This window comes from Peromyscus californicus, unplaced genomic scaffold, assembly GCF_007827085.1.
Source record: "Peromyscus californicus insignis strain IS unplaced genomic scaffold, ASM782708v3 Scaffold_1__1_contigs__length_55948999, whole genome shotgun sequence".
In the NCBI taxonomy this organism is placed as follows: Eukaryota; Metazoa; Chordata; class Mammalia; order Rodentia; family Cricetidae; genus Peromyscus; species Peromyscus californicus.
Genome location: NW_026294492.1, coordinates 21,540,989 through 21,565,669, shown reverse-complemented (window position 1 = coordinate 21,565,669; position 24,681 = coordinate 21,540,989). Strand labels below are relative to the sequence as shown.

At 50.1% G+C, this 24,681-nt stretch overlaps 1 protein-coding gene across 2 annotated transcripts in view; it reads right to left on the bottom strand.

Moving 5' to 3' along the window:
* Nucleotides 1-7,545: 7,545 nt before the first annotated feature.
* Babam2 (BRISC and BRCA1 A complex member 2) overlaps nt 7,546-24,681 on the bottom strand; it is a 376,695-nt gene continuing 359,559 nt past the window's right edge. For both annotated transcript variants that reach the window (XM_052746193.1, XM_052746194.1), the window contains one exon: nt 7,546-7,919. In XM_052746193.1, the coding sequence (XP_052602153.1) occupies nt 7,856-7,919 (64 nt within the window). In that variant the 3' untranslated portion in view covers nt 7,546-7,855. The remainder of the gene's footprint in view (nt 7,920-24,681) is intronic.

Here is a 24,681-nt window from a genome sequence, read left to right as displayed (position 1 = left end):
AGAGACAGGCAGGCAGCCATTTGGGTTGTGTAATTCACAGCCCACGCCATGAGGGCCACTGGCATAGGGGCAAGGTGAGCTTTCCTCTCACCTGGAATATACTCCAGGCTGGGAAGGACACTGAGGCAGTATGAGGGGAACAGAGTCCTCCAAGTCCCGGCTATACATGTATGCATCTGTAGGCAAGGCATCTCCTTAGGGCCCCTCACACTGAAGGCCCTCCAGTGTGAGGCTGACCCTTGCTCACACACCAAACATGGGATCAAATCCTAGGCAGACCTTCCACACAAGCCTGCTTGAACTCATGTCCTCTCACTGTCCCCTCCCAAGTGGACCCTGGGTAACTAGCATTCTGCAGACACTTCGATATCCAAATGGCTCTTGACGTTCCCAGGAGTTTCTCCAATGCCTTCCTTTGGCTCTCTGCAGGACTGTCCTATCAAGGGTCTCCGAAAGGTCAAGAGACCAAGAAGGTGGCAGATGTGAACTCTGTGGAGCAGGTCCTGGAATATGATGCACTATGCTTGAGAGGGGAGGGGGCAGCAGTCACCATCAACACCCATGTACCCTACCCCCTCATTTCTAGGTGGGACCTTGCTCTACTGTTTGCCAAAGGTCACTCAGGCGCAGGATAGTTCCATGTGGGGACAGAAGTGAGATCCCAGAATTGAAAGGGACTCATTTTCTCAGGCTGTTCCCAAGGTGACTCGAGACACGTTCCAAAGAGTTTTTGGAATGAGGAGATTTCTACAGCAGGCCTACTTCATGAGATGCCAAGGGAAGGGGAGGTGTGCTGTTGAAGGGCCAGGGGTGTCTGTCTGTAGGGCTCCAAATGTCATCCTGCTCACCCCAAGGTCCTGCAAAGGCAGTTGCCCAGAGCAGAAACGGTCACACCGGATGACCCTTGGTCCTTTCTAGAGCTACTTTGATTGCCATGATTATCATGGTTTGTCATGACCCCAAGCATGACTTCCCACACTTGTAAAGTGTGATTCTTTTAAAGGGATGAGAGAATATTGCAGGAGTGAAGTCCAGAACCCTAGAGAAGGAAGATATTCATTAAAACTATTGGGATTACTTCCTATTCAACCTGAAACCAGTCCAAAGACCTGGAGGCCTTTGGGAACCCCTGGGTAAATTTCCTTGGTAGTTGTAATGTTGTTAACAATTTTCATCCTGTTTTCCCCCCAGATAGTAAAGGACTTTGACCTGTAAATATGGCACCAACTTTGAAGTTATAGTTTGTTTCATTCCCAGGCTGTTATAGCTTATCATCTGAAAAGAAGTTGTTATGATGTACATTTATATAGCCACGCAGATATCCTACACACATATACAAAGAAAGTACTTTCTGGTTTGTTTTAGTTTCTGGAGACAGGGTCTCATGTAGCCCAGGCTGTCAAACTCACTGTGTAGCTGAGGATGACCTTGAACTCCTGGATCCTTCTGTCTCCACTTCCTAAGTGCAAGAATTATAGGCGCGTGTTACCACAGTCAGCTTCAAAGTTCTTTCCTTCAAAATCCACTGTGGTCAGCCTGACCTCAGAGGCAGGGCCTGACTCCAGCCTCATGCGCTTTCAGCCCAGGACCCATCATAGCAAGCCCCTCTCGTGGGAGAAATATCAAAAAGCAATTGTAGCCATGAGTCACTTAAGGGTGTTGACTGCTCTGAGAAATGTAGTGTTGGGTGATTTTTGTGGCTGTGTGGGCATCACAGCAGAGGATTATGAAACTAAGATGGCTGTGTCGTCACTGGTGATAGAATCCTATGAAACCACTGGTTTTTTGTTTGTTTGTTTTGTTTTTTTGAGACAGGGTTCCTCTGTGTAGTTTTGGAGCCTGTCCTGGATCTCGCTCTGTAGACCAGGCTGGCCTCGAACTCACAGAGATCCGCCTGGCTCTGCCTCCCGAGTGCTGGGATTAAAGGCGTGCACTGTATGAATGTTAACACTCGGGCGGGTTGTAACACAAATTGATCAGAGTCTCTTGGATTGTGGAAGCCAGTGAAATAGGGAACTGAACCAATTCCTTGTGCTATAAGGAAAAGGGAGAGAAGACAGGGCAGGAGGGGAGAGAGAGGGAGAGAAAGTTGAGTGAGTGGCTTCACGTCTTTGGTGAGTTATGGAAGATCTTGGATGTTATGGATTTGATCTGATTCTTACAACAATGGGGATGGAGTACAGGTCCTTGCTAGGCTAGGTAAGCGCTTCACTGCTGATCTCAGTCCCCACCCTCAGTGGTTTGATTCAAAGAGCGAGGCTAGGATCCGACCTACAGTATTTAGTTGTTCCCAGCAATGAAACAGTGTATGTGCCTGTGAAATCCCCCTCCCTGCCCCCCCATTTCTAGTTGACACCTAACTCTCCTTACTCTCTTGGCAATGTATCCAAGTGTTGTAGACAGGTAAACGGAAGGCGCTAATGCTTGTTTTCATTTGTAAAAGTTACAATGAATCAATTTTGATGCTATTAATAGCAACGTGGCAACTCACTATTAGACACTGTTCTAACTTTCCCCGTGTCCTCAGGACTGGAGCGGGTTGGGGGGCTGCTTCTATTTCGAATCCCACGTAAGCAAGCAGCAGACCCACTGTGCTGGCAAACTCTTGAAACAAGAGTCTGGGAACTGAAACTAAGTCAGAGGGAGGGAGAACTCTGTTGCTCTGATTGCTTTGCCATGGGAAAGCAGGGGCCAGCCAGGGAAGAAGTGGGTCATTGGGTCATGTAGCCCAGGAGTCCTGTGGAGTTAAAACAAGCCATGTGTGTGCATGTGCATGTGCGTGAATGTGTGTGTGTGTGTGTGTGTGTGTGTGTGAGAGAGAGAGAGAGAGAGAGAGAGAGAGAGAGAGAGAGAGAGAGAGAGAGAGAGAGAGAGAATGAATATGGGGGGGGGGGGGCTCCCACAAAGGACTCTCATTTCTTAAGCAACAAGATGACTCATTTTGTCTTCCTGGTAATCCAGACGGGGTGACCCTTCCAAAGGCCACATTCATGGGCAGAACTTTTTAACAGGGGTATTCTGACGTTCTAGAAAAAGGCCAAGGTCAACAACAGAAAACCCTTTCTCCAGTCTGTAGGAATACTAGCTGCTGTTTATCAAAAGCTCCCCCACTGGGTTCCTGGTGTCTCTTCCCTGCTAGGTGACTATTCCCACTTTGAAAGGTGAGGGTAAGAAATTGCAGGCTAAGCAGCAGCACCTGCTGGAGCTGGCTCCCCCAGCTGAGCTCCCATCCAAGGGCCTGTCGATTCTGCATTTAGTGACTTCACGTGGGTGGCTTGAAACTCATTCTGGTGGGCTTATTTCCACTCGGGAACTGGCAAGCAGTCCATACTACTCAGGATCCCTGTGTTTTTGTTTTTATTTCTTTAAATCACAAGTGAGTTGGTTGTTAGATATTTATCAGTTGCTAAGTGGGCAGACCCAGGATTTGAATGTAAGTCTCTCTTATCCAGAAGCTCCCAGTGTTCGCAATTTGTCTCAGGAAATCGGCTTCATCAGGCTGTAGGCAGTGGGGCTTTGGAAGCCACATTGCTGGAAGTCGGTGGAACCCTGGCTAACTACGGTCTATTATCTCTTCTTTTGGGATAGTATTAGTAAACACACTTTTTGCTGCAAATCCTTTCCTTGGGGGAGACGTAAACGTCTACTATCTACTCCCTCCTCCTGGCTAAGGTCAAGCCAGGGTGTGGTCCAGCAAACCCTGTTCACTCCAGGAAACCGATGGGTTTATCAGGCTTACTTACCAAGTAATGGGCGAAGTACCTTAAAGCAGCCTCAATGCAATGTCTGCACCCAGCATGCAGGATGACTCCTTCATGGCTGTGTGGCTAGTCCCCTCCCCTAATCCTTCCCTCCCTACATCCTCTAGCCCTTCTCAGAGGTTGCAGGGCCAAGTGCAATTAGGAAAGAATTACACACAACTGGTTTGGAGGCATGGCCTCTGGATACTCAGGTGAGGATCCCATGGCCGTCTCAGTCCCCTCCTTCCAAGAGGAAACAACTGTCAACAAAAGCCCACCTGTGAGAATCTTCCGGAGCCGGCCCAACAAAGATGGCGGCAGTTTGGCTTGCCTTAAATGACAAGGGCTGAGTAAGCTGGAGGTGGGATTTACAAGGTAGTAATAATGCGCTCTCCTCTATGGCACTTGGCTTCTTGAAAGCATTTTATAACCATTTGCTAATTAGTCCTCAGCTGCACTCTGTGAGCCAGCACAATGCATGCTTCCTGATGGGAAAGCCACGGACAAATTGTCCAAATATGCAAGGACCCTCACTCCCCTGCAAATCACACAGCCTGGTGCTTCAATCCATATGAAGCAGTGATGGTCAATTTCTGCGTTTTTTTTTCCCCTACCAATATTTTTTCAAGTGTGTGTGTGGGGGTGAGTGGGGGTGGGGGGAGAGGGAGAGAGAGCGCCTTACCACGGAGCGTGTGTGGAGGTCAGGAGGTCAGAGGACCACTTCCTAGGGCCTGGCTGTCTCCTCCCACCTTGTTTGGATGCAAAGTTTTCCTTGCTTCCACTCCTTTGCCATGTTGGAGGCCTTCTGACCCATTCTGCCTCCGTCTCCCATCTCACCATAGGAGCGCTGTAATTTACAGACGCAAGCCACGACATTTGGCTTCTTACGTGGGTTCTGAGGACGGAACTTAGGCCACCGAGCTTGCGTGGCACGTGCTTTCTACCTGCCGGGCCATCTCTCTGGCCCCATTTTCTGTTTTTTCATTTCCCCTGAAGAAAATCAGTCCAAACTCCTCCTGGAGTAAGAGAGCTGAACGTCTTGGTGAACGCAGTCTCCATCCCTACAAACCTACACGTAGTACATCATCCCCCTTTCCTGGGAAAGATAAGAGAGCCTCCCTGTGTCCCCTAGACTCACGGCCATCTTCCGCTCTGCCTGCTCCCCACAGATCATCACAGGTGGCCTTTGTTGACGGCTGATGTTCCCACCTGGAAGGAAGGGGCTGGGAGGGCCATGAGACCATCACCTGAGTATCCAGAAGCCACGCCCCCAAACCAGTTGTATGCAATTCTGCCCTACCCAGAGGCCCCGAGAAGGGCTAGAGCAGCGATTCTCAATCTGTGGGTCACGACCTCCATAGGGGTCACCTGAGACCACTGGAAAACACAGAGATTTATATTATGATTCGTAACAATGGCAAAATGACAGTTACGAAGTAGCAACGAAAATAATTTTATGGTTGGGGGGTCACCACAGCATGAGGAACTGCATTAAAGGGTCGCAGTATTAGGAAGGTTGAGAAGCACTGGGCTGGAGGATTTAGGGAAGAATTAGGGGAGGGGACTCTATCTACACAGCCATGGGAGAGCCATCGTGCATGCTGGGTGCAGACCTTCCAGAGTGGCTGCTTACGGTCACCTGTAAGGTAACCCCTTACCTGGGACAGAGTTCTGATCTGGGCTCAGTCTGGTCTGGCTGGTGTTGATGGGCAATTCATTTAACCTCTGATCTTGTTTCCTCATCCGTGGGTCAGGACTTGACCCCAGCTACTCGTTTCCATCACGGGTCTGCTGTGAAGCTACTCTGAGCTTGCTCTGTGCCAGTGCTTCCTAGACAGACTGTGTTTGCCTCACTCAGATGCGAGGATGTCATTAATCATCTGGCTAGCCTGGGCATGCCAACCCTAGAGACTGACAAGGGCAAGATGGGGACAGTGGCGGACTGTATTGCTGGGACAGGCTGCAGGTTCTGTTATTTGAAGTATAGAGGTCCAGTCTCTGGATATACACCCCATCCCACGGCCATGCCTGCCAGGTCCCAAGGAACCCTGGCTCCACCAGCTCTTGACTCAGTGGGCAGTAAAGTCCGATGCATGCCCCTCCTTGGTTACAAGGTAGCTAAAATAATTCTAAACGATCATGTCACAGAGCCTTAGGGCAGTGTTTTTTAACCTGCGGGTCGTGACCCCTTGGGGTTGAATGACCCTTTCACAGGGTTCACCTAAGACCATGGGAAAACACAGATATTTATGATTCATAAGAGTAGCAAAATGACAGTTATGAAGTAGCAATAATTGTATGGTTGGGGGTCAGCCCAGCATGAGGAGCTGTATTAAAGGGTCGCAGCGTTAGGAAGGGTGAGAACCACCTTAGGGGGAGGTCTTGGCGCTCAGCACACATCTGCCCTGAGGAGAGGGAACGGCCAGAACAGACTCCAGTGTGAACCACCCAACAGACTCCCTGGGGAGTTCCAGTAAACTCTAGGTGCCCACACTTGGGTTCCTATGAGTCTGCTCAGAGTCCGATAATGGGGACAAGTATAGGAGTTCCTGAAAAGCTCCCTGGGAGATTCTGGTGAGGTGAGGGACCATCTGGTTTAGCCTCACTTCTAGTATTACAGAAGCAAGGGACTGACTTGAGTCATACAGCCAGTTAATGGCAGAGTTAGATGTGGACACAGGATTACTCTGCCCTGGGAATTCCCAAGGGCTGTGAGCAAAGTACCCCTGTGTGAAGAGGGGCAGCTCCCCAGCTGACAGCCCAGCACGAACATCTCTCCCACCTCCTCTCCAGCCTCTTGATTCCTGGTGCCGGGGGATACAGGGAAGAAAGGTAACCCCTTACTGGTATAACAGGGTCCAGAGCTCCTTCCTTTCTGGGCTCATGTGGTAAAAACCTGGCTCTAAGAGCCACGGCAGGAACAAGGGCACTGTCTGTACCCTGCAGGAGGAACCTTCACAAAGCAGGAGGGAGCCAGGCCGGCCACGCAGCTCTTGGTTCTCTTGCCCAGGACCCTTCCATGCACTGAAAAGTTGCCTTCAGGGTAGGAGCATGCTACAGTGAACTGTGCGTGCAGGCCTTGTTGAGTGGTCAAGCTGACTGCAGCATGCCAGTGAGGGCTGGGAAGCTGCATGCTGCTCTGCGCCCTAGCTGCTCCTTCCCACACCACTGCTGCTTTGCTGGGAGTGTCTAGAGCCTCCTGGACGCCATTCTTCTCTCTGCACTGATGGGAGCCGTTAAGGATGGGGTTGGGGGGGGCGCGATGGCTTCTGAAACGGCCTTGCTATGTAACCCAGACTAGCCGCCATCTTGCGACCCTCCTGCCCCATTCTCCTGAGGGCTGGGGTGACAAGCATGTACCACACATCTGGCTTCCCCAGCTGTGATCCTGCATGGATGCAGAGCTGCCCAGTTGAGATGTCTGACACATACCAGTGACAGCCCTGGACCCCTAGCTTTTGTCTCCCATGAATAATCCACAGAGGGCCCCAACAGCCCAAGGGGCTCCCGTGAGCCCAGAGAAGGCTAGAACCCACACAGGAGCCCAGGGCTGGCATAGTGCCGGGACCCAAGAATTCCTGAGTGCTGGCTCTGGGGCTGTGGAGTGGGCAACCCCGTAGATTCAGAACCTTTTGGCCACCTTTGACAGTAGAAGACTTCCCCAACCGGAAATGTAAATGTTAGGGTGTAAATCACGCACACAAACTCAACACTACTTTCAGTGGGGTAGGGAGAAGCCAAGGGTGTTCAACCAAACTTTAACCTTTAGAAGTCCTTTAGGACAAAGACTTGAAGGAAGGGTGTGTGCATTCATGACATTTTATTTTCCCTGGAAAATTTCTGCAATGTAAAGGAGTTTCTTTCTTCCAGCAAAGAAATATAAAGAAGATGGAGGGAGCAAGCAGCAGTGATGGGTACTAGGATTCAGGGTACTACCAGCCGGCTCAAGTTTGGGCTCCAGCAGAGCAGGGCTGTGTTGGGCAGGCAGAGCTGCTGTGTGAGCGAGCAAAAGGCTGCCATGAAGACATTCCAAGTGGCTTCCAGGAAGCGGCCTGTGGGCTGACACGCATGTGGACTGAGCAGTCTGGTTGGCTGCCTCTCAACACTGGTGTTTCCTAGAGCTTTCCATTGGCAAACGCGGCCTCCTGGAACTGAGGGACAAAGGTTTTGAAATAAGCCCTGGTGGGAAAGAGGGGAGAAAAAACTGTGGTTAGCACAAACAGCCTGAACAGAAATATGCGACTCAGAGCTTTCGACCTAACTCAGAACAGTTGTTAGTTATTGCTCATGCGTCCTGGGTTGGACTCTCCTCCTCTTGGAGGCAAAGCCCTCTGGATTGTTCCAAGGGAGGTACACGCAGTTCACTTGTATGCTACCGCTCATGGGTATTTAAAGAGCATGTATGTTAACCTTCCTGCCTGCCAAGTTTATTAGACGCTCACCCTGAGAATCTACTGCCCGTTCCTAGGAGAAAGACAGGGTTTGAGCCAAGCTGTAGGACAGAGAGTCACAGTTTTGACACCCAGTCACTTCTATGATCGAAGATATCATCAGGGTCATATTCTCCTAAACTGGATCTGTGACTTCATAAATATAAAAGTCTAATAAGGATTCCTAAGAGAGTTAGGGTCTGTATTTATTTCCAAAACACATGTGTAGTCTAGTTTCCTGGCTGGGTTTTGGGAGAACCTTCTAAAGACTGAATCTGGGAGAGAACACATGGCCTTCTGGATACCCGTTTTTTTTTTCTATTTAGACAAGGTGTTCCTCAGCAGCCAGACTAGCCTGGCCCTTACTAAATAGCTGGGGCAAGCCTAGAACCCACCAGGTACCCCAGGCTGGCCTCTAACTCCCAGTAATCCTCCTGTCTCAGTTTACCCAGTGCTGGGGTTATAGATATGAGCCACCATGGTTAACCCAGACACCCAGATTTCTACTCTGCAGAGAGAAAGCTACGTTCCACACCAGGAGATGGAATGTGCTGAGCCAGGCACTGGTGGGGTGACCCAGATGGGGGACCTGCCATGTAGGAGATCTCAGTTTAGAGGAGGAGGCAGACACAGAATCAACATTGAGGCAGGTCGGGTGGTAGGTACAACTCGGGTGGCCCTGTGGACCCTAGCAGGCAGTCACTGAAAGGCTAGGGTGGGTGGTATCGGCAGAAGACAGGAGGAGCAGAAGCCTGTTGGAAAGGGGGTTTGGAGAGAGAGGGAGGAATGGGCCTCTCATTACCCAGGCTTGCCTCCTGGTCCCTGACCCACTCCCACGTAATCTCCGTTACCCCTGGGCACCCAGAGAGGGCTCACCCAGAAATCTCACTTTCCCAGAGGAGCAACTCAAGCACAGCCTATCTTATTAAAGATCTGGTTCCAATAAGCCTGACTTCCAGGCTCCAGCTCTTTGGAGGGGAGGGGAGGCAAGTTAAGTGTGGAGGAGCTGCCTGAGAGGCAGATGTGCATCCACCTGAGTCCTGAGGGAAGGGGAGCAGAAGCCACCAGAGAGAGCACAAGGAGCTGAGGAGTCCTGGGACGTAATGAGTGCCCCTCAAGCCAACAGGCCCTGTGGAGGTCCTCTCTAAGCCAGAGTGAATGCAGTTATTGGTGATACACCACCCTCCTCCTCCACGAACTCCACCGAATCCTTGTAATTAGGTGGCTCTGAATGTCTGGGCTTCTCAGTCCTGGTACCAGAAGGGTTCTAGCAGGCCCGAGCATGGGAACCATGGCACCCAATGGTTTTGCCCTTTATTCTTCTCCACCTTGCTAAAAACCACGAGATTACATTCCTAAAGCTAGCCTCCAAGGTCCACTTCCCTTATGTGGCCACTTCCTCCTCCTGAAGTTGACCGCCAAAGTCCAGCTATCGAAGTACTGAAGTCCACCAATCAAAAGCCTCCTTTTGGGTGCCCTAATTAACCTGTCCAATCAAAATTAAACCCCTCATCCTAACACAGGGGTTCCCCTTTACTTTTATAAACTGCCATTTGCCTATGGTCCATACCCCTCTCCTCTCTATCGAGAGGCAGTCCCTTGTCCCTCTGGGGCAAATACATCTCCTCTGTGCTGAGAACTTGGTCTTGGTGTGTCCGGTGCCAAACAGTCCTTTCAATACCCACTCAGCATCTCTGCAGCATTAGAAGCTGGTCTCCTCTCTGGAAGTGCTCTCTCACTGTCTCTCTCTCGCATCATAATTCTGTGACACTTTCAGCACCTCAGACCCCTTGTCTCTCTCTCTCTCCCAGACACAACTTTTCTCGGAGCCTGTCTCTCCCTGCTCTCCACGCTCCTCATGGAGAGCAAGTTCACGGTCGTTGGAAGGTTTGCATCACCCTCAGCACTCTCGAGCCTGGTCCCCGCCCTTGTCCCCTCCCAAATTTCCAGTCCCACAGTCCCAACCACCTGCAGGACATTCTGACCTAGAAGACACTCTGGCCAACTTGCCCTTCTGTTAGCAGAGCGTTTAGTTTCCAAGGCTCCCTGAATCCTCGCAGGGAATCCACCCTCGAGACTTCGTTCTTGGTGACGCCCCTGTTCCGACCTTGCTACCTTTCAACAGAACTGCTGCAGAAGTCCACTTCCCTTAGGACACAAGCCAGCCATGCCTTTCTGTTGCAGAGAGAGGATGGACTGTCTCTGGCACCACCCTGACCAAGACCTTAATGTTCTCCAAACTCTGGCCCGACTCCCAGTGGTTCCCACTATCTGGCTCCCACTTGTTTTGTTTTTTAACAAATGTATTGTTCAATTTTTTTTTGAGGTATGTATTCCTTTGAAAAGTAAAGAAAACAAAGGACCCTCTCCTTAAAAAGAGTGCAGGCACGCCCTTCTGTTCTTATTACATGTATCTTACGCAACTAAGGGATGACACAGACTCCCCTAAGCCCACCCATAGTGTAGTATATGAGTCCCAAGTCTACATAGCTGCCCCATCCTCTACCACTTGACTACTTCCGCTTTCTCACACACGCCATTTCCTCCCTTTATTCCCATGTAGGTTAGCTGTTCTTGATTTCTAAGTCTCGTGGCCACCAGATGACTATCTTCTGCACATAGACGCATTGCTGTCCCCTGTAATGGGACTCACTGGCTTAGATCTGGTTCAGCATGTTGTCCGTGGTGGCTTTAATGAATAGAGCTCATGACGGCCACTGGTAGGCAAGGACTGGTTTTAAGCACATGCATTGCTAGCTGTTAAAGAAGGTGGATGAGAGAATAATCTCCACCAGTAAATGTAGTGTTTAGGCACTGACAGAGAAGACTGATCCATTCTTAAATTTCCACCTGTACCAACAACCAGATACAGCACCACTGTGGCTAAATCGCTGTTATTCTCTGACACTTGACTTTAAAGCATGTGTGCACAGCTGCACCAGACCAAACATTCTTCTTTTAAAATTATTTATTTTTGTTTTTTTTAAGTGCACTGGTGTTTTGCCATGGGTGTCTGGTCCCCTGGAACTAGTTACAGACAGGTGTGCGCTGCCATGTGGGTGCTGGGAATTGAACCTAGGTCCTATGGAAGAGCAGTCAGTGCTCTTAACCACTAGGCCATCTCTCCAGCCCCAGACCAAACATTCTTAACACATAAGAAAGGACTGTGATGTGGCAGGAGGAGTCTCTGACCTCAAACAAAGCTGGACGGACCAAGAGAAGCCCTGGTATGAGGCTCCCAAAGGACAATGTGGCAACCGTGACTGCCAGTCAGACATGACGGGCGTTCATTCCTTACATGTTCCAGTAGCTTCTATTTTCCCAACAGTCAAGATACGTAGCTGGGGAGAGCTGATTCCCTTAGTCTGAGGAGCAGGGTGGACAGGCTGCCACCAGCCTCTGTAGCCCTTGCTTCAAGGTCACCGTGGACAGGGTCACTCTGGCCACATGACAGGGAAGAGGCTGTAGCTAGGCGCCAGTAGGGTACCAATGTGACTGGTGAGTGGATGGTACTGGCTGCTCCAGGCAATGGCCTGAGCCTGGCAGCCGCAGTTCAAAGGAGTCCCCTGCCATCCCTCCCAGGACCAGTCTCACAGGTTCTGGAGCTCCGCAGCTGCCCAGTTGAGTGTTTCCTGGGAACACTCTTGAGGAAGGGGCAACAATGTCCTTACGAAAGGTCCCTACCACAGGGAGCATGAGTGAGAGGCAAGCTCTTGCCTTTCCAGAAAATTCTGATGTTTCCTGTGTGTCCCAGGCTTTCCCTGCTAGGGCGAACTGTGCCTCCAAGGGGGAAGTGCGGCGAGGGCTATTTAAAGGCATGATGCTACCAGCTGTTTGCAGCGATCGCGTCTCAGCTTGGATCCTCATTAAGTCAGTTAAGGGAGGGAGGAAGGCGCAGGAAGGGGGAAATGACAATTGGCGCCCACCCATTTATAGATGTTTTTAGAGCACTGTTTCCAATGATTTCACTTTTTATCAGTTTAGAAAACCAAGAGCGGCCCAGGGCACGGCATGCTAATGGCACTAGGTATCTACATCTGTTACCAAAGGCAAAGTGTCCAGGAAGCTTCCCAAGTGTGTGATGTGGTAGTTCCTTGCCTGAGCATTAGCTGGCCAGGGGCGGGAGCTGGGGCAGGAGGCAGATGCCTGGAGTCAGCCAAGTTCCTCACTCTACTCACGCTCCAAGTCTTAGTTTCGGACCAATTCAGAGTCCATTATGTTTTAGGGTGGAATGAGGTCCTGACACTCTTGTTGTCTGATTGAAGCCCCATTGTTCAAGGTTTCAGAAAACCCAGTACAACCCAAGAGTCCCGGAAAGCAAAATGCAGAGAAGGGATCCCGGGCTGTGACTAGGTCAGGTCTCTGTGGGTTTGACAGGGCAAGGAGCCAGGAGATGCAGCCCTTAGCAGCCTCCTGGTCTTGGACCCAGGGCTGATACGGTTCTCTCTGGATGCAGTTTTCTCCTCCACACAGCCAAGAGCTTGGCCTGCTGACTAAGGTATGCTGCTGCAGGCTGTGGATGACAGGTCAGGTAGAGTGGGTTCTGAAGGCGGCCAGACCTCAGCTTCAGGCCTGTTCATGTGCCTGACTAGCCGGATCCCTTGGGCAAGTGACATTAGCTTTGGTTTCTTCATCTATAATGTGGGAATGATTATGTGGCTACCTTGGAAGGTTCTTACATGTAAGCACTTGACATAGGAACTGGCCTAACAGATGATCAATGATGCCAACTGTTACCATGGAGACCAAGCTGGGTCTAAGCCAGTGGGGGAGAGGCTCAGAGTTTCTGGAATCAACCATAAGCATTGTGTGGGACTGTGGAAAAGGGATGCCTTCTACGGGGAGAGATAGAGGTCCGAGGGTCTGCGTCCTCAGTTTACTTTCCCTGTGGCTTCTTAACTGAGCCCTGCTTTCCCACATATCATACAGAACTGGCAGCCAGGACAGTGAGATGGCTATTCTTACACTGGACATGCAGCCATGGTTACCCATCTTTTGAAATTCAGTCCTGACCTGCTTGGTGGCATACTGGTGGCATCTGAGGGTGAGCTCTACAGCCAAAGGTCCTCATTCATCTCTCAGACCTGCTGGGTTTGTTACTTTGGGTGGTTTTTTTTTGGGGGGGGGTCAGGAAGGAGGTTGCAGCTGTTGACTAGTGAGGTTTGAGAGTCATATGACCAGCTGCCCAAGACAAGGGCAGAGTGATTTGGTCTGGTCCTCAGACAGATCTTTTTATTTTGCAAAAGCCTAAACATTTGCCTTCTTCCAAAACAGGACTTGGATTAGAAAATGCTTTTCCTTGGGCAACTGTAAGATGCGCCCTGTGACGTTTTGTTTGAGCCAGGCCAGAGTGGTGGTGGGTTGGGGTGGGGTGGGCCAGGAGAAGGGCTTCAGAGCGATGACCCTCGCTGTCAGCAAATCCCGAACATGTAAATTGAGCCAGAGGTCATTTTTGAGAGCAGAGGCAAGTTCTAAACACCTAATAGCTCTCACTGCCTTTTCCAGTTGAATTCTGCAGCTGTGACTTCAATCGGCACATGTTTTTCATCAGGACCATGAAAACCGATTGTGGTATGAAAATCAAAGCAGTCCTGTAAATAGTGTAAGACAAGTCCTGCTAATCATGCCTCGTGGTCTTTGGTCTTGCCTTGTCCTCATTGTCCTGGACCGCCACTGTAAATACTGACTCATCCTGGGTTCTTGCCTCATGTCAAGAGGCCAGGCTTATAATAGATCTCTACAAAGAGACCTGCTTCCATTCCGATGCCCTTCACCCCAAACCTTCCAAAGCCCAGGCAGCAACTGCCCGTCTAACTCTGGGTACCATGGCGAATCCGTGACTGCTAGTGGGAGTCAGTCTGGCTGTTGTACCCTGGGCGATGGTGGCCTGGCTCTCTGGTATGGGGTTTACGAACATACAAGTGTTTATAATCGTTCGTGGACAGTCTTGCTACCCAGGCCAGTCCTTGAGCAGTTCTGGTTTGTTTCCGGGGTGAGGGTTGGGGTAGAGGTGCCTGAGCTTATAAAATGAGGAATTAGCACACTAGAGATACCAAGTCTTGATATCAAGCTGAGAATACAATGTCACATGCTGACAGCTTCAGACACAGGCCCCTGTCCTCAGCTGGACCCCTGTCTTCCTTAGGCTGAATTCCGTGGTGCTCTGCACACCAATCTCAGGCCAGCATGACCTGACTTGGTTGGGGCTGTTTAGGCTTGTGTCTAGACTGTGTGTTAGGCAGCTTGCCTCCTCACCTAGGAGAAGGCTGAGGTTGTGGTCTAGGCATTGCTAAACTCAATCAAAAGTTGTTGTAGAAGGACTTCAGAGACCACTTCTACACATCAAAGAACTGGAATGGAATCTGGTTCCTGCCAAATCATGGGGTATTTAAAAATTCTAAAGTGGTCAGGATTACCTAGCAGTTCTTTGCCCTTCTGAAGCCCTCCCATTGGGTCTTCCGGAGCCTGGTCAGTTCCTTTGGGGTCAGGGCAGCTCGTAACCAGTTACTGCAATTGTTGGGGCCAGTTTTCACTCCCCAGGATGCAAGTATCTCTGGTTCCCTCCCGATGCCCCAGGGCAGTGCATGAGAAGGTAGAGGTAGCTAGCTAGCACAAGGCTAGCTAGTTAAGGAGCGGGAGGGAGAGGATTCCAAAGGCCTCAAGCCTCCTCAGCCACAGGGCTGGCTTGCTCTGCTGGCCTTCCATCTGAGTGAATGCCTCTATCATATACCAGGCGGTTTCCCACATCCCTCCGAGGGAAGATCCCTGCTCATATACATCCACCTTTGCACCCCCAGTTTCCCGTTGATTATTCTGCACACAGCAGCTCTACACGGATTCCTCAGATATGTGGAGTGCTTCAGATCAATATAATTTTATAACAGAAGGAATGCTCACAATTGTTACAGAGAAGAGCGCACAGGGGGCAGGTTGGGTTGCAATGGCCCCTTACTATGATGTAGAATCATGGTATGTCCACATAGGATTTTTCTCGAAGCCCCTCCAAGGTTGAGATTAGGATGGCCCATCCTCAGTGTCTGGTGCCTGCCTTCCTCAGGCCCCATTACAGGCGAATTCCAATAATTCGTAATGAATGAAATCTGCTCTGAGGGCGCCTGGCAGTCTAAAAGCTGGCAAGCAAGTCATTTCATGTGTTTCCTCTCTGGTCAACGCTGGATACATCGTAACCCACTGATGAAAGGCTGGGAGGGTGAGGTGCTCATGTGGCCACTGAGAAGGACTGGGATGAACTGGCTGAGCAGCAGCAGGTAGTAGGTGTTAGGAACTGAGGAATGGGATGCTGCTGGGAGCTTGGCTGCCCAAGCAGAGCCCAGCCCCGTGTTCATCTGGTCTGATCATCTTCTTCTGCCTATTATGTTCACACAGGAGATCCTCCAGTTACCCTGCCCAGGGCAAGCAGGAATCTAGTGGAGGTCAGGATGTGACGGCAATGTGAAGGCCCGTGGAGGGTGCAGGGATCTGACCATAGCCCTGGCCACAAGAAGGGGTACTCATCGGCTCACCTGCTAGGGGGAAGTGACTGCCTATCTGATGGTGGTGAGTCACCTTCGTGGTCACAGATGGCTTTCCACTGCTTAGTAAGGCAAAGGGGAAAAACCAAAGGATGTGTGGGGTCTAGGCTTCAACACATGGGGGTGGTGCTTCAGGGTTTCCATGCAGCATCACGGGGCATTAGGCTAGATCCAGGCTCTAGTTATAGGCCCAAAGGACCAAGATCACCCTTAGGATATCAAATCTTTGGAGGCTTAAACACTTATTTCCCTGTTGAGTTTCTCGGGGGGGGGGGCTATGATATATCGCTTACCAGGTAGTAAGTATGGCCTTTGGGGGTGAATGCTAGACCTCAGTGTCTAGGGGCTGCAGCAGCTCATGACTTTCCCAGCTGCCTGGGGAAACACTTGTTGGTTTTGGGGCATAGCTTTTGGCCACCCAGTGCTCTGGGTCTTTGTCCTCCAGGCTAGGTGCATACAGGTAGCTTTTGTGGCAGACTGAGGGCATTCTACATCCTTTCCACTCGTGACAGGTGCACTAGAGAGGTCAGGGAGCCAACAGGAGGAGGGCGTCCACAGGGCTCACTCCACTCCACTCCACAGCAGCTCAGGGTCCTGCGGTGCCCTCCTGGCAAGTGCTCGCAGCTCTCTGTGGCCCTAGGTGTCAGTTACAGACAAGGAAGAGGAAAGACAGAAAGGGCTTATGTACAATGTAGGCACACGACATCCATTCGTGGTGTGAAATGGGCTCATTCAAATGCTGGGCTGTGAAATCCATTCAGTGGGTCCTAACCCATATTAAAATAAGTAAAATCAGAGAGGGTCACAGGGGGCCAGGGGAAATACTATTTTGTGAAACTTTTGCTCTGGATTGTGGTTAAAAAAAATCTAGGCCGGGCGGTGGTGGCGCACGCGTTTAATCCCAGCACTCGGGAGGCAGAGGCAGGCGGATCTCTGTGAGTTCGAGGCCAGCCTGGTCTACAGCACGAGATCCAGGAAAGGCGCAAAGCTACACAGAGAAACCCTGTCTCGAAAAACCAAAAAAAAAAAAAAAAATCTAGAAGCCACGAGTATAAGGGAAAGAAAGAGGCTGCTATATGCTAGACCCCATGATGTGTGTACTCAACTCTGTTGTTTTCCATTGATTCCTAACGGCCCCACTATCAGGCTGGTGTCTTTATTTTGACCAGTGAGAAGCCAATGATCCAGAGTGCCCAGTGGCTTTTCTAGGGTCACACACTAACAGGAGGTTATGCTATTGGGAATCCCAGGCTGTTGACTCCAAAGGATACACTCTTTCCTTTCTACCCTGCTATAATTTCCAGTAGAATGAGCACTAACCATTGAGGTGAGAAGTGGGCTCCATCCCAGGCTCTACCAAACAAATGATTCTTTCATTTCCTTATCTACAGGGGAGTAAGAGATAAAATTACTTGATTTAGCTCTCCCCACACCAAATATCATTTTAGCTGAATGTTCTTCTCATCCACCAAAACTTTTATTAGACTAGCCAACTACCCAGTAATGAATTTCAAGAACTACTCATGGCCAATTCTCATTGCCCCTGCATTTCTCCTGAACATGCTCAAATGGACCTCTAGAGGTACTGACTGGTACCCCTGCCCTGGGTAATCTCTCAGTAGAATTATGACTGTGATAACAAGGCACACGAGAGATGAACCTGATCATCTCGCTTGCCCATTTGGTTCTTTGAAGTTTTCCAGGCTTGCTTGGAAGGAAGGAAAGGGACTCCAGGAAAGGCATTGTAGTGCATCCAGGTGACATTGGAGGCACCACAAATGTTCCTTAAATAATGAGTCCCAGGAGAACAAAGGGTACCCAGGAGCTTTCTTTACCATGGATGTCATCTGGAAGCTTAAAACTCTCTCGAGTTGTTGCCGAGAGCTATAAAATGGGATGCCTTTGATCCAAATGCAATGGATGTAGGGACCCAGCCTGGGGATGCTCGAGACATTCCAGCTGTTTTACTTGCTGTGTGACCTTAGATAAGCTACCTTACCTCTCTGGGCCCCAGAAGCCTCATGTGTAAAATGAAGGGATGGTTTCTAAGGCAACTGCTAGGTCAAGTATATTATTACCTGTCATTGTTTGTTATTACTATTGCTTTAGTGTCAACCCACCCACGTTACTCAGAGGTAGTTTCTCAAGTGGGAAGCAGTAATTTAATAAATGACTTCTCCTTGTGCTTTGCTAGAGGGGTTCCCTCCAAGTCTTAATAAGCATTATCAGAGGCACTGCATATGTCTGAGGTGGCGGCTTCTTCTCCTCCTCCTCCTCCTCCTCCTCCTCCTCCTCCACCTCCTCCTCCTCCTTCTTTTGGTATTTTGAGACAGCGTTTCTCTGTGTAGCCTTGGCTGTCCTGGAACTCACTCTGTAGACCAGGCTGGCCTCAAACTCACAGAGATCCGCCTGCCTCTGCCTCCCGAGTGCTGGGATTAAAGGTGTGCGCCACCACCGCTGCCCGGCTGTCTGGGGCTTCTATATAGCACCTCTGTATATAGCACCTCTGTATCTCCAGATTTGACCTAGGATCCTAAGAATGATGGACAATATCCTTTAAATGAATAGACAACTGGATATTCACACACTCAGTGAGCTCATGGCCTAGAGCTGGCTGGTTCCTGCAGGGGTAAAGAAAGGCATACGTGCAGGGCCCTTGGCCCTCAGGGAACACATAGACATTTGACTCCCGGGTTGGAAAGTTGTATGCTAGCCCTGGAAGGGAGCTCGGTGCTTTGCTTTTACTCATGGTCCCAGTCCTCCTTGGCTCACTCATTTACTGCCAGTGAGAAAACTTTCCTTTCTGCTCAGAGCTATGCCAGGGCATTATGTAGCAGGCCAGATGTCTAGCATCTTTAATAACAATAATAACAATAATAATAATAATTTGCATTTATACAAGGCCTTTCATCGGGGATCTTAAAGTGTATCACAAACAATAATTAATTTTCATTCGCAAGTCTGGGAGCCAGCTAGGTAGAAGCCCCTTTATTTCACAGGTACAGGATACTTTCCTGTACCCTGAAGCATGTTGGGAGGCCTTTTTGCCTCTTGGAAATCCAGTCCCTTCTTTCCGGAGGCCTGAGTTAGCATCCGGCTCTGCAATGGCGTTTCCTGTGTCGACCATTCCCCAGCTATCCTGCCTCGGCTAACTGCTGAACACCAATTTGGTGCTGGAGAAACAGCGCTGGGAAAGATCTGAGCAGGCTGCCTGTGGCAGGGCCCTAATGGCACTGGTGAGGGGTGACACTCTTGGGTGCCTTCTGGGACAGAGAACTCAATACTTGCATAGAAGTTGTCCATTTTTGTGGTAAGCCCTGGCCCGAGTTTTGCGGGTCACACACGCAGCGGTTGGGTGGCTGGAGGCTGTGCCACCTGAGCTGGGTCCTGCCTCTGTGAGTGTTACGGGGAGTCTCCTGAGTGTTTCTGGCTTTGGTATTGCAGACTGCCAAGTTACAGATGCAGCTCTTCAGACTATTTTGCTCCATCTCTGGAGGTCAACTCTAGTGCTTTCTGGGCTTATCTTGGGGCAGGTGGATGCAGCATCTCAGTGACATAGAAATGCCCCAAATTCCCATTGGATGACTGACTGCTGACAGTCTTTCTTCTTAAGAATCCATTATTTTTCTGCTTTAGTGCTGGAGATTGACCCAATGGCTTGACACACACTAAGTAAGAGCTCTACCACTGAGTTATAGCCCTGGTCCTCCTATAGGTCTATTTCTTTTTTAGGTTTTTAAATTTTATTTAATTATTTTATGTGTATGGGTATTTTGCTTGCATTTGTGTCCCGGTACTACATACATGACTGGTGGCATACAGAATATCTACAGAAGACATTGGATATCCTGGAACTGGAGTTATGGATGGTTGTGAGCTGCCATGTGGGTTCTGGGAATTGAACCCGGGTCCTCTGGAAGAGCAGCCAGTGCTCTTAACTGCTGACCAGCTAGCTCTCTTGCCTTTCCTACAAGTCTTCAGACAGGGTCTCATTATGTAGTGAATTTACTATTTAAACGACACTGGCCTTGAACTCACAGAGATCTGCTTGCCTCTGCCTCCGAAGTGCTGGGATCAAAGGTGTGCGCCACCACCCTGCTATGGTTCTGTTCTTTATGCAAGAACGGTCAATTCCCATGAATTCTAGTTTCTGTCGAAGATCCTGACAAACAGTTATCTCTCTAGTTTTTTTGTTCTTTACGCTTTGCTCTCATTCTGTCCTTCCGCTCCACCTCGCTGGAATACAGGCTTGGTGTTATACTTAGAAAAGGATGCATCACGGTGATCTGGGAACCAATATAAAGACAAGAGGGCACCCGGACCTGGTGAGAGGCAGAGGGGCACGTGCAAGCCTCTGCAAAGTTGATCTTTCAAGAAGCTAGCTCTCCTGGAGACGATACCACCCCTCTCAAGTGATTTCTGGATCCGGCTGCTCTGTTGACTGCCCGAGAGGGCACACACCCTCCCCTACCAAGAGTCCCTTGTTTGAGTGAGAGCTTTGTCACAGTGGCCTACCATGGAAAGAATACTGAGCATGCATCCAGTGCTGTTGTCCTAAAAACTGCTCCCCAGTTAGTTTGAGGCTTGGCTTGTGGGGGTACAGCACCTTCTGTTTTGACTTTGCATGATTCCTAGAGCCTGGTCTAGACCCAGAGGATCATTCTGGCCTTGGCTTGGTCTGGGCCGTTCATTGGGACAAGCCTGGGAAAGGACAGAGGGACTGGAGATGGAGCTTCCCGGTTCTTCTACAGCCAGGGAAACACCCTGCAACTGTGCTGCTTCAGGGAAGAACCTGAGCGTTAGCATCAGCACAACATCCTGATACGGACCCATCACCTGCTCTCTGTGTGTTTGGGGAAGTGCCTGGGTCTCCACGCGTTTCTCTGCTTAGGTGATAAAAGCACACCACCAGCCACGGAAGAACTCAAGGCACCTTGGTTTTCTTTTCACCCTCGCTCTGTCATCTGAATCTGTGTGTGTGTGTGTGTGTGTGTGTGTGTGTGTGTGTGTGTGTGTGTGTGTGTCTGAAGGCTAGCGGTCAACTTTCAGATGTCCTTCCTCAGGAGCTGTCCACTTTGTCTCTTGAGACAGGGTCTCTCACTAGTGCCTGAGGATTGTCATTAGGTTCTGATCACTGGCCAGTGAGTCCCAGGGATCCCCTGTCTCTGCCTCTCCAGTGCTGGGATTTGAAGTGCACATCACCGTGCTTGGCTTGTTACGTGGGTGCTAAGCCTTGAACTCTGATCTTCAGGCTTGCGTGGCAAGCACTTTACCAACTGAGTCTTCTCCCTCCTGGAAAGCTTCCGGGGAGATCTGGGTCCGCTGTCTAACTGGTGCCTGGTTCCATGTAAGTTTCCAGTGTTTGCTGGTTAAGTGAATGAACTAACTTGGCACTTGGTATTTTGCAATTTATAATGTGCTTTTAAAAATAACTTCATTGTAATCAAGTAACAGAATGTAAAGAATAGATCCTGTTACTCACCCCTACAATAAATAGGTCCTGTTATACTCTATTCCACAATATCCATGAACAAACAGGCTTGCAGTGAGGCCAGAACTGGCCAGTGTCAGACAGGGACCTGTGGGTCACCAAGTGCCCTGCCAACAGCACACGACTAGTCTGGGAGGGTCTTTGGTGCCTTCTGTGGCCAATGAAGCTCAGACACGGGACAGGAATAACATGGTCTGTGGTGTACCGCATTCTACATGATAGGACCCTTGGAGTGCTGCTCAACCCTGTGTCCGGCCACCACAGCCTCCTTCAGCAACATCAGGAGTCTGGTGGCCGGAAGCAGTGCATTTACAACCTCAGGCCCTGGGCACAGTCACAGGTCACATGCTACCATACATGGCCAGTCCCATACTGACCACATTTGCCCACCTTGCTCTCTCCCATGGGGTGGATGGTGCCAATGAGCATGTCTGCCCTTCATCTTCACAACTCCATCAAGGCCACTGAGAAGGAAGTGCTGTATCCAAAGGACATGGTTGCTCCTTAGTAGGGTACTCTATACATGTTAAGGGCTCAAGACAGTGATGAATGACATTCCTTCTCTTTCTACAGTCTTTTCAAAGTGAGAATAAGGACAGCACCCAGCCTCTCTTTCTTCCTCCTCCTCCAGCCTCTGAACTCTGGGAGCCCATGTCAGATGCAGGCTGAGAAGTGGAAGATGGAAATCTTCCAGACATTCGTTCACATGCTTGTCCAATGATAATTCCCAGCGTGAACTGAGGAGTGGAATCAGATGAGACCACAATGCAGGATCCATAGGGAGCTCACCACAGCCTCCTACAAACAGTTCTGACAGCACACTGTGTGGGGGTGGCTGGTGTCCCAGTGGAATGCCATCCCTGTGCCCACTGGGCAGCATGTAACCCAATGCCTCGGGAATGAGGTCAGCTCCCCCCACGAGGAACCCATCTACTCTGGGTCTCTGAGCACATTTCTTGGTGCTGTAGGTGCTGCCTTGAGATAGCACAAAGAGGAAAACCATGTGCATTCCTCAAGCTTGAGCTAGTTTTAGGTCAGAAGGAGGCAAGGAAGGGCCAACATGAGGACCTGAACTAAAGAGGCCTGAACAAGAGAACCATGTCTCCGCTCCCAGCCACAGAGCACCCAACCTCCATCCCTGAACCTGGGAGCCGTGTTCTTATTGCAGTCTTGCTTTGGGTGGGGGGCAGGTATAAAAGGGTGTTACCAGTGACCCAGCCCTGTTTGCTGTGATCTGAAAGGTGAGGCCACATACTGGCCAGCGAGGATCATCTTATGGGACTGTAGACACAGTGGGTGGGTGTCAGGAGCTGCTCCTGCATCTGGGAGTCCAGCAACTGGTGCTGACATGGCCAAAAGTGGGGACTGATCCAAAGCCAGTGCTCAGCTTGCTAAGCTGTGTGTTCACCCGGAGCCACAGCACCAGAGAAAAGAACAGCTTGATTCCAAGATATCACTGAAACTGTACCAAGCCAAAGGGGGCAGAGGCAGCCTTTCCTAGTCTGCACAAAGCTTTCTTGTAGACCAAGTGGTCCTGAGAGGGCCATTTCGAGTTTCGGTCATTAGAAAGCTGGTATAGAACAGAGGCACGAGAAGCAGATTTACCGGGAAATAAATTCTAGAAACGACAACCATGTGTGCACTGGCTTTGAGCGGGAGAAGGTGAGAAAGATTAGACGCTTCCTAGTTCACATGTCAGAGGCCCCTTCCGACCTCTTGCTGGGCTTCTTGCCAGAGCTCCCCAATCACCTCACCACCTTTGGCCATCTTCCCCATCCCACTGCTCAGACTGGGAGACAAGGCAAATCCAGACAGAGCAGGGGTGGGAGAGGGTTGGGCAGGCATCTGGGCTCTTGAAGACAGCGTGTGGTTCCCTTACCCACCATGTTTACCAAGCGGATGAGTCAGTGTTCACATCAGCATTCCCCTCCATGTGGGGACAAATGGGTGTCCCACCTTGAACCAAGCCACCGGATACAGTCAGTTCCACAAGGCCAAGGAAGGTCCCCCAACCTCCCTACCCTGCCTAAAACTGGTAGACACCATGGGTGCCAGAGCCACCAGACCAATGAACAAATACAGACGTGTAGCAAAATAAACTTGGTAAAAACACAGCAGGAGAAGCTCCCTACCCTTTGTGCAGTCCAACAATGCGGAGCATGTCCTGTAATGCCAACTATGGGGAGGGAGAACGGGACCCTTTTCCTAGTCAGATCTTTATTGGTCACTTTGGGGGCCAGAAGCCTTGTTAGACTTCAGATCTCCTCCAGAACATATTCTGTAAAAAGCCAGACACTAAATATTTTCAGCTTGTTAGGTCATATACTCTGTCACAATTCAAATCTGCTCTGTACTGATCATGGCTTTAGACAAGATGCAAATGGATGGGGGTAGCTGTGTTCTAATAAAACTTTATTTAAGAACAGGTGCTGGTAGTGTGGGCCTCTGACTGTCCACTGAGCCCTTCTCTAGTCTGTACCTTCTCTGTGTAGAGGAGGCAAGGTGAAATGACTCCTTCAGGGAATTATACAGCTGTCCAAGACTGAATTTGCAAGGCTTTGTGTGGGGATCAGAGCAGACCCAAGAGCTGCCCAAGTTGAAGAGAAAATGGCCACCTGAATAACTGGAGATTTTAACGACTTTCACCCTAACAGAAGGGACCGACAACAGAGGGGAAAGCCACAGGTTAAACATCTCTGTGTGGCTACAGCGTGTCTAAGCTGGGATAGCCGGCTTGCATTGATGGAGGCAGGGGCTATGGGTTTCCTAGTGTGTGCGGTCATTTCTCAGGGAGACTCAGACACAACCTTAAAGCGTCTCAGGAGAAGGGCTGGGAAAAGAGGCCAAAAGGAACTGGAAAGCTGCGGCGCTTGTCTGCGAACGGTATGAGAAGAAAGCAGCAAATTCGTTTTTTCCAGTCAGCAGTGAGTCCGACACCCAACAGCGTGGAAACGGTCAGAGAGGGACAGGCCCTCTTGTCCAGGCTGAGAACAGGTTGTTTTGGCTGTCAAGCATTTTCAAAACAAGTTTTCTTGGTCTCATGACAGGTTGAGGCAAGAACAAGAAACTGAAAAGAGTGGAAGATCCCATGATCACGCTCTGGGCTTCCACGTGGGCTGGCTCTGCCTGCACGGTCAAGTTTGCTTCCAGAACATTCCAATAAAACTGGTCTTAGGGTTAATACCACCTTGCCAGTGACACCATTTAATGGAGTGATTCCTCTAAGCACGCTCCGGCAGCTGGATAATCATTCTAGTCCAGGAGGAATAAGAGGTCAAAGTCACTCTTAAACCCAAGGGTAGGACTCTGCTCAGACCTCCGCCTCTTTTGTTTTGATTCTCACCTCAGGTTACGTGGACAGTCTTCCCTGAATCTGAGGTTAAGGACTGTCTTCTCTAAGGTGGAGTTTTCCATCTCAACCACAGAACACTTGGTCAGGGTGGGGCAGAGAATGCAGCAAGGAAGCATGAACAGGCCAGGCCAGGATC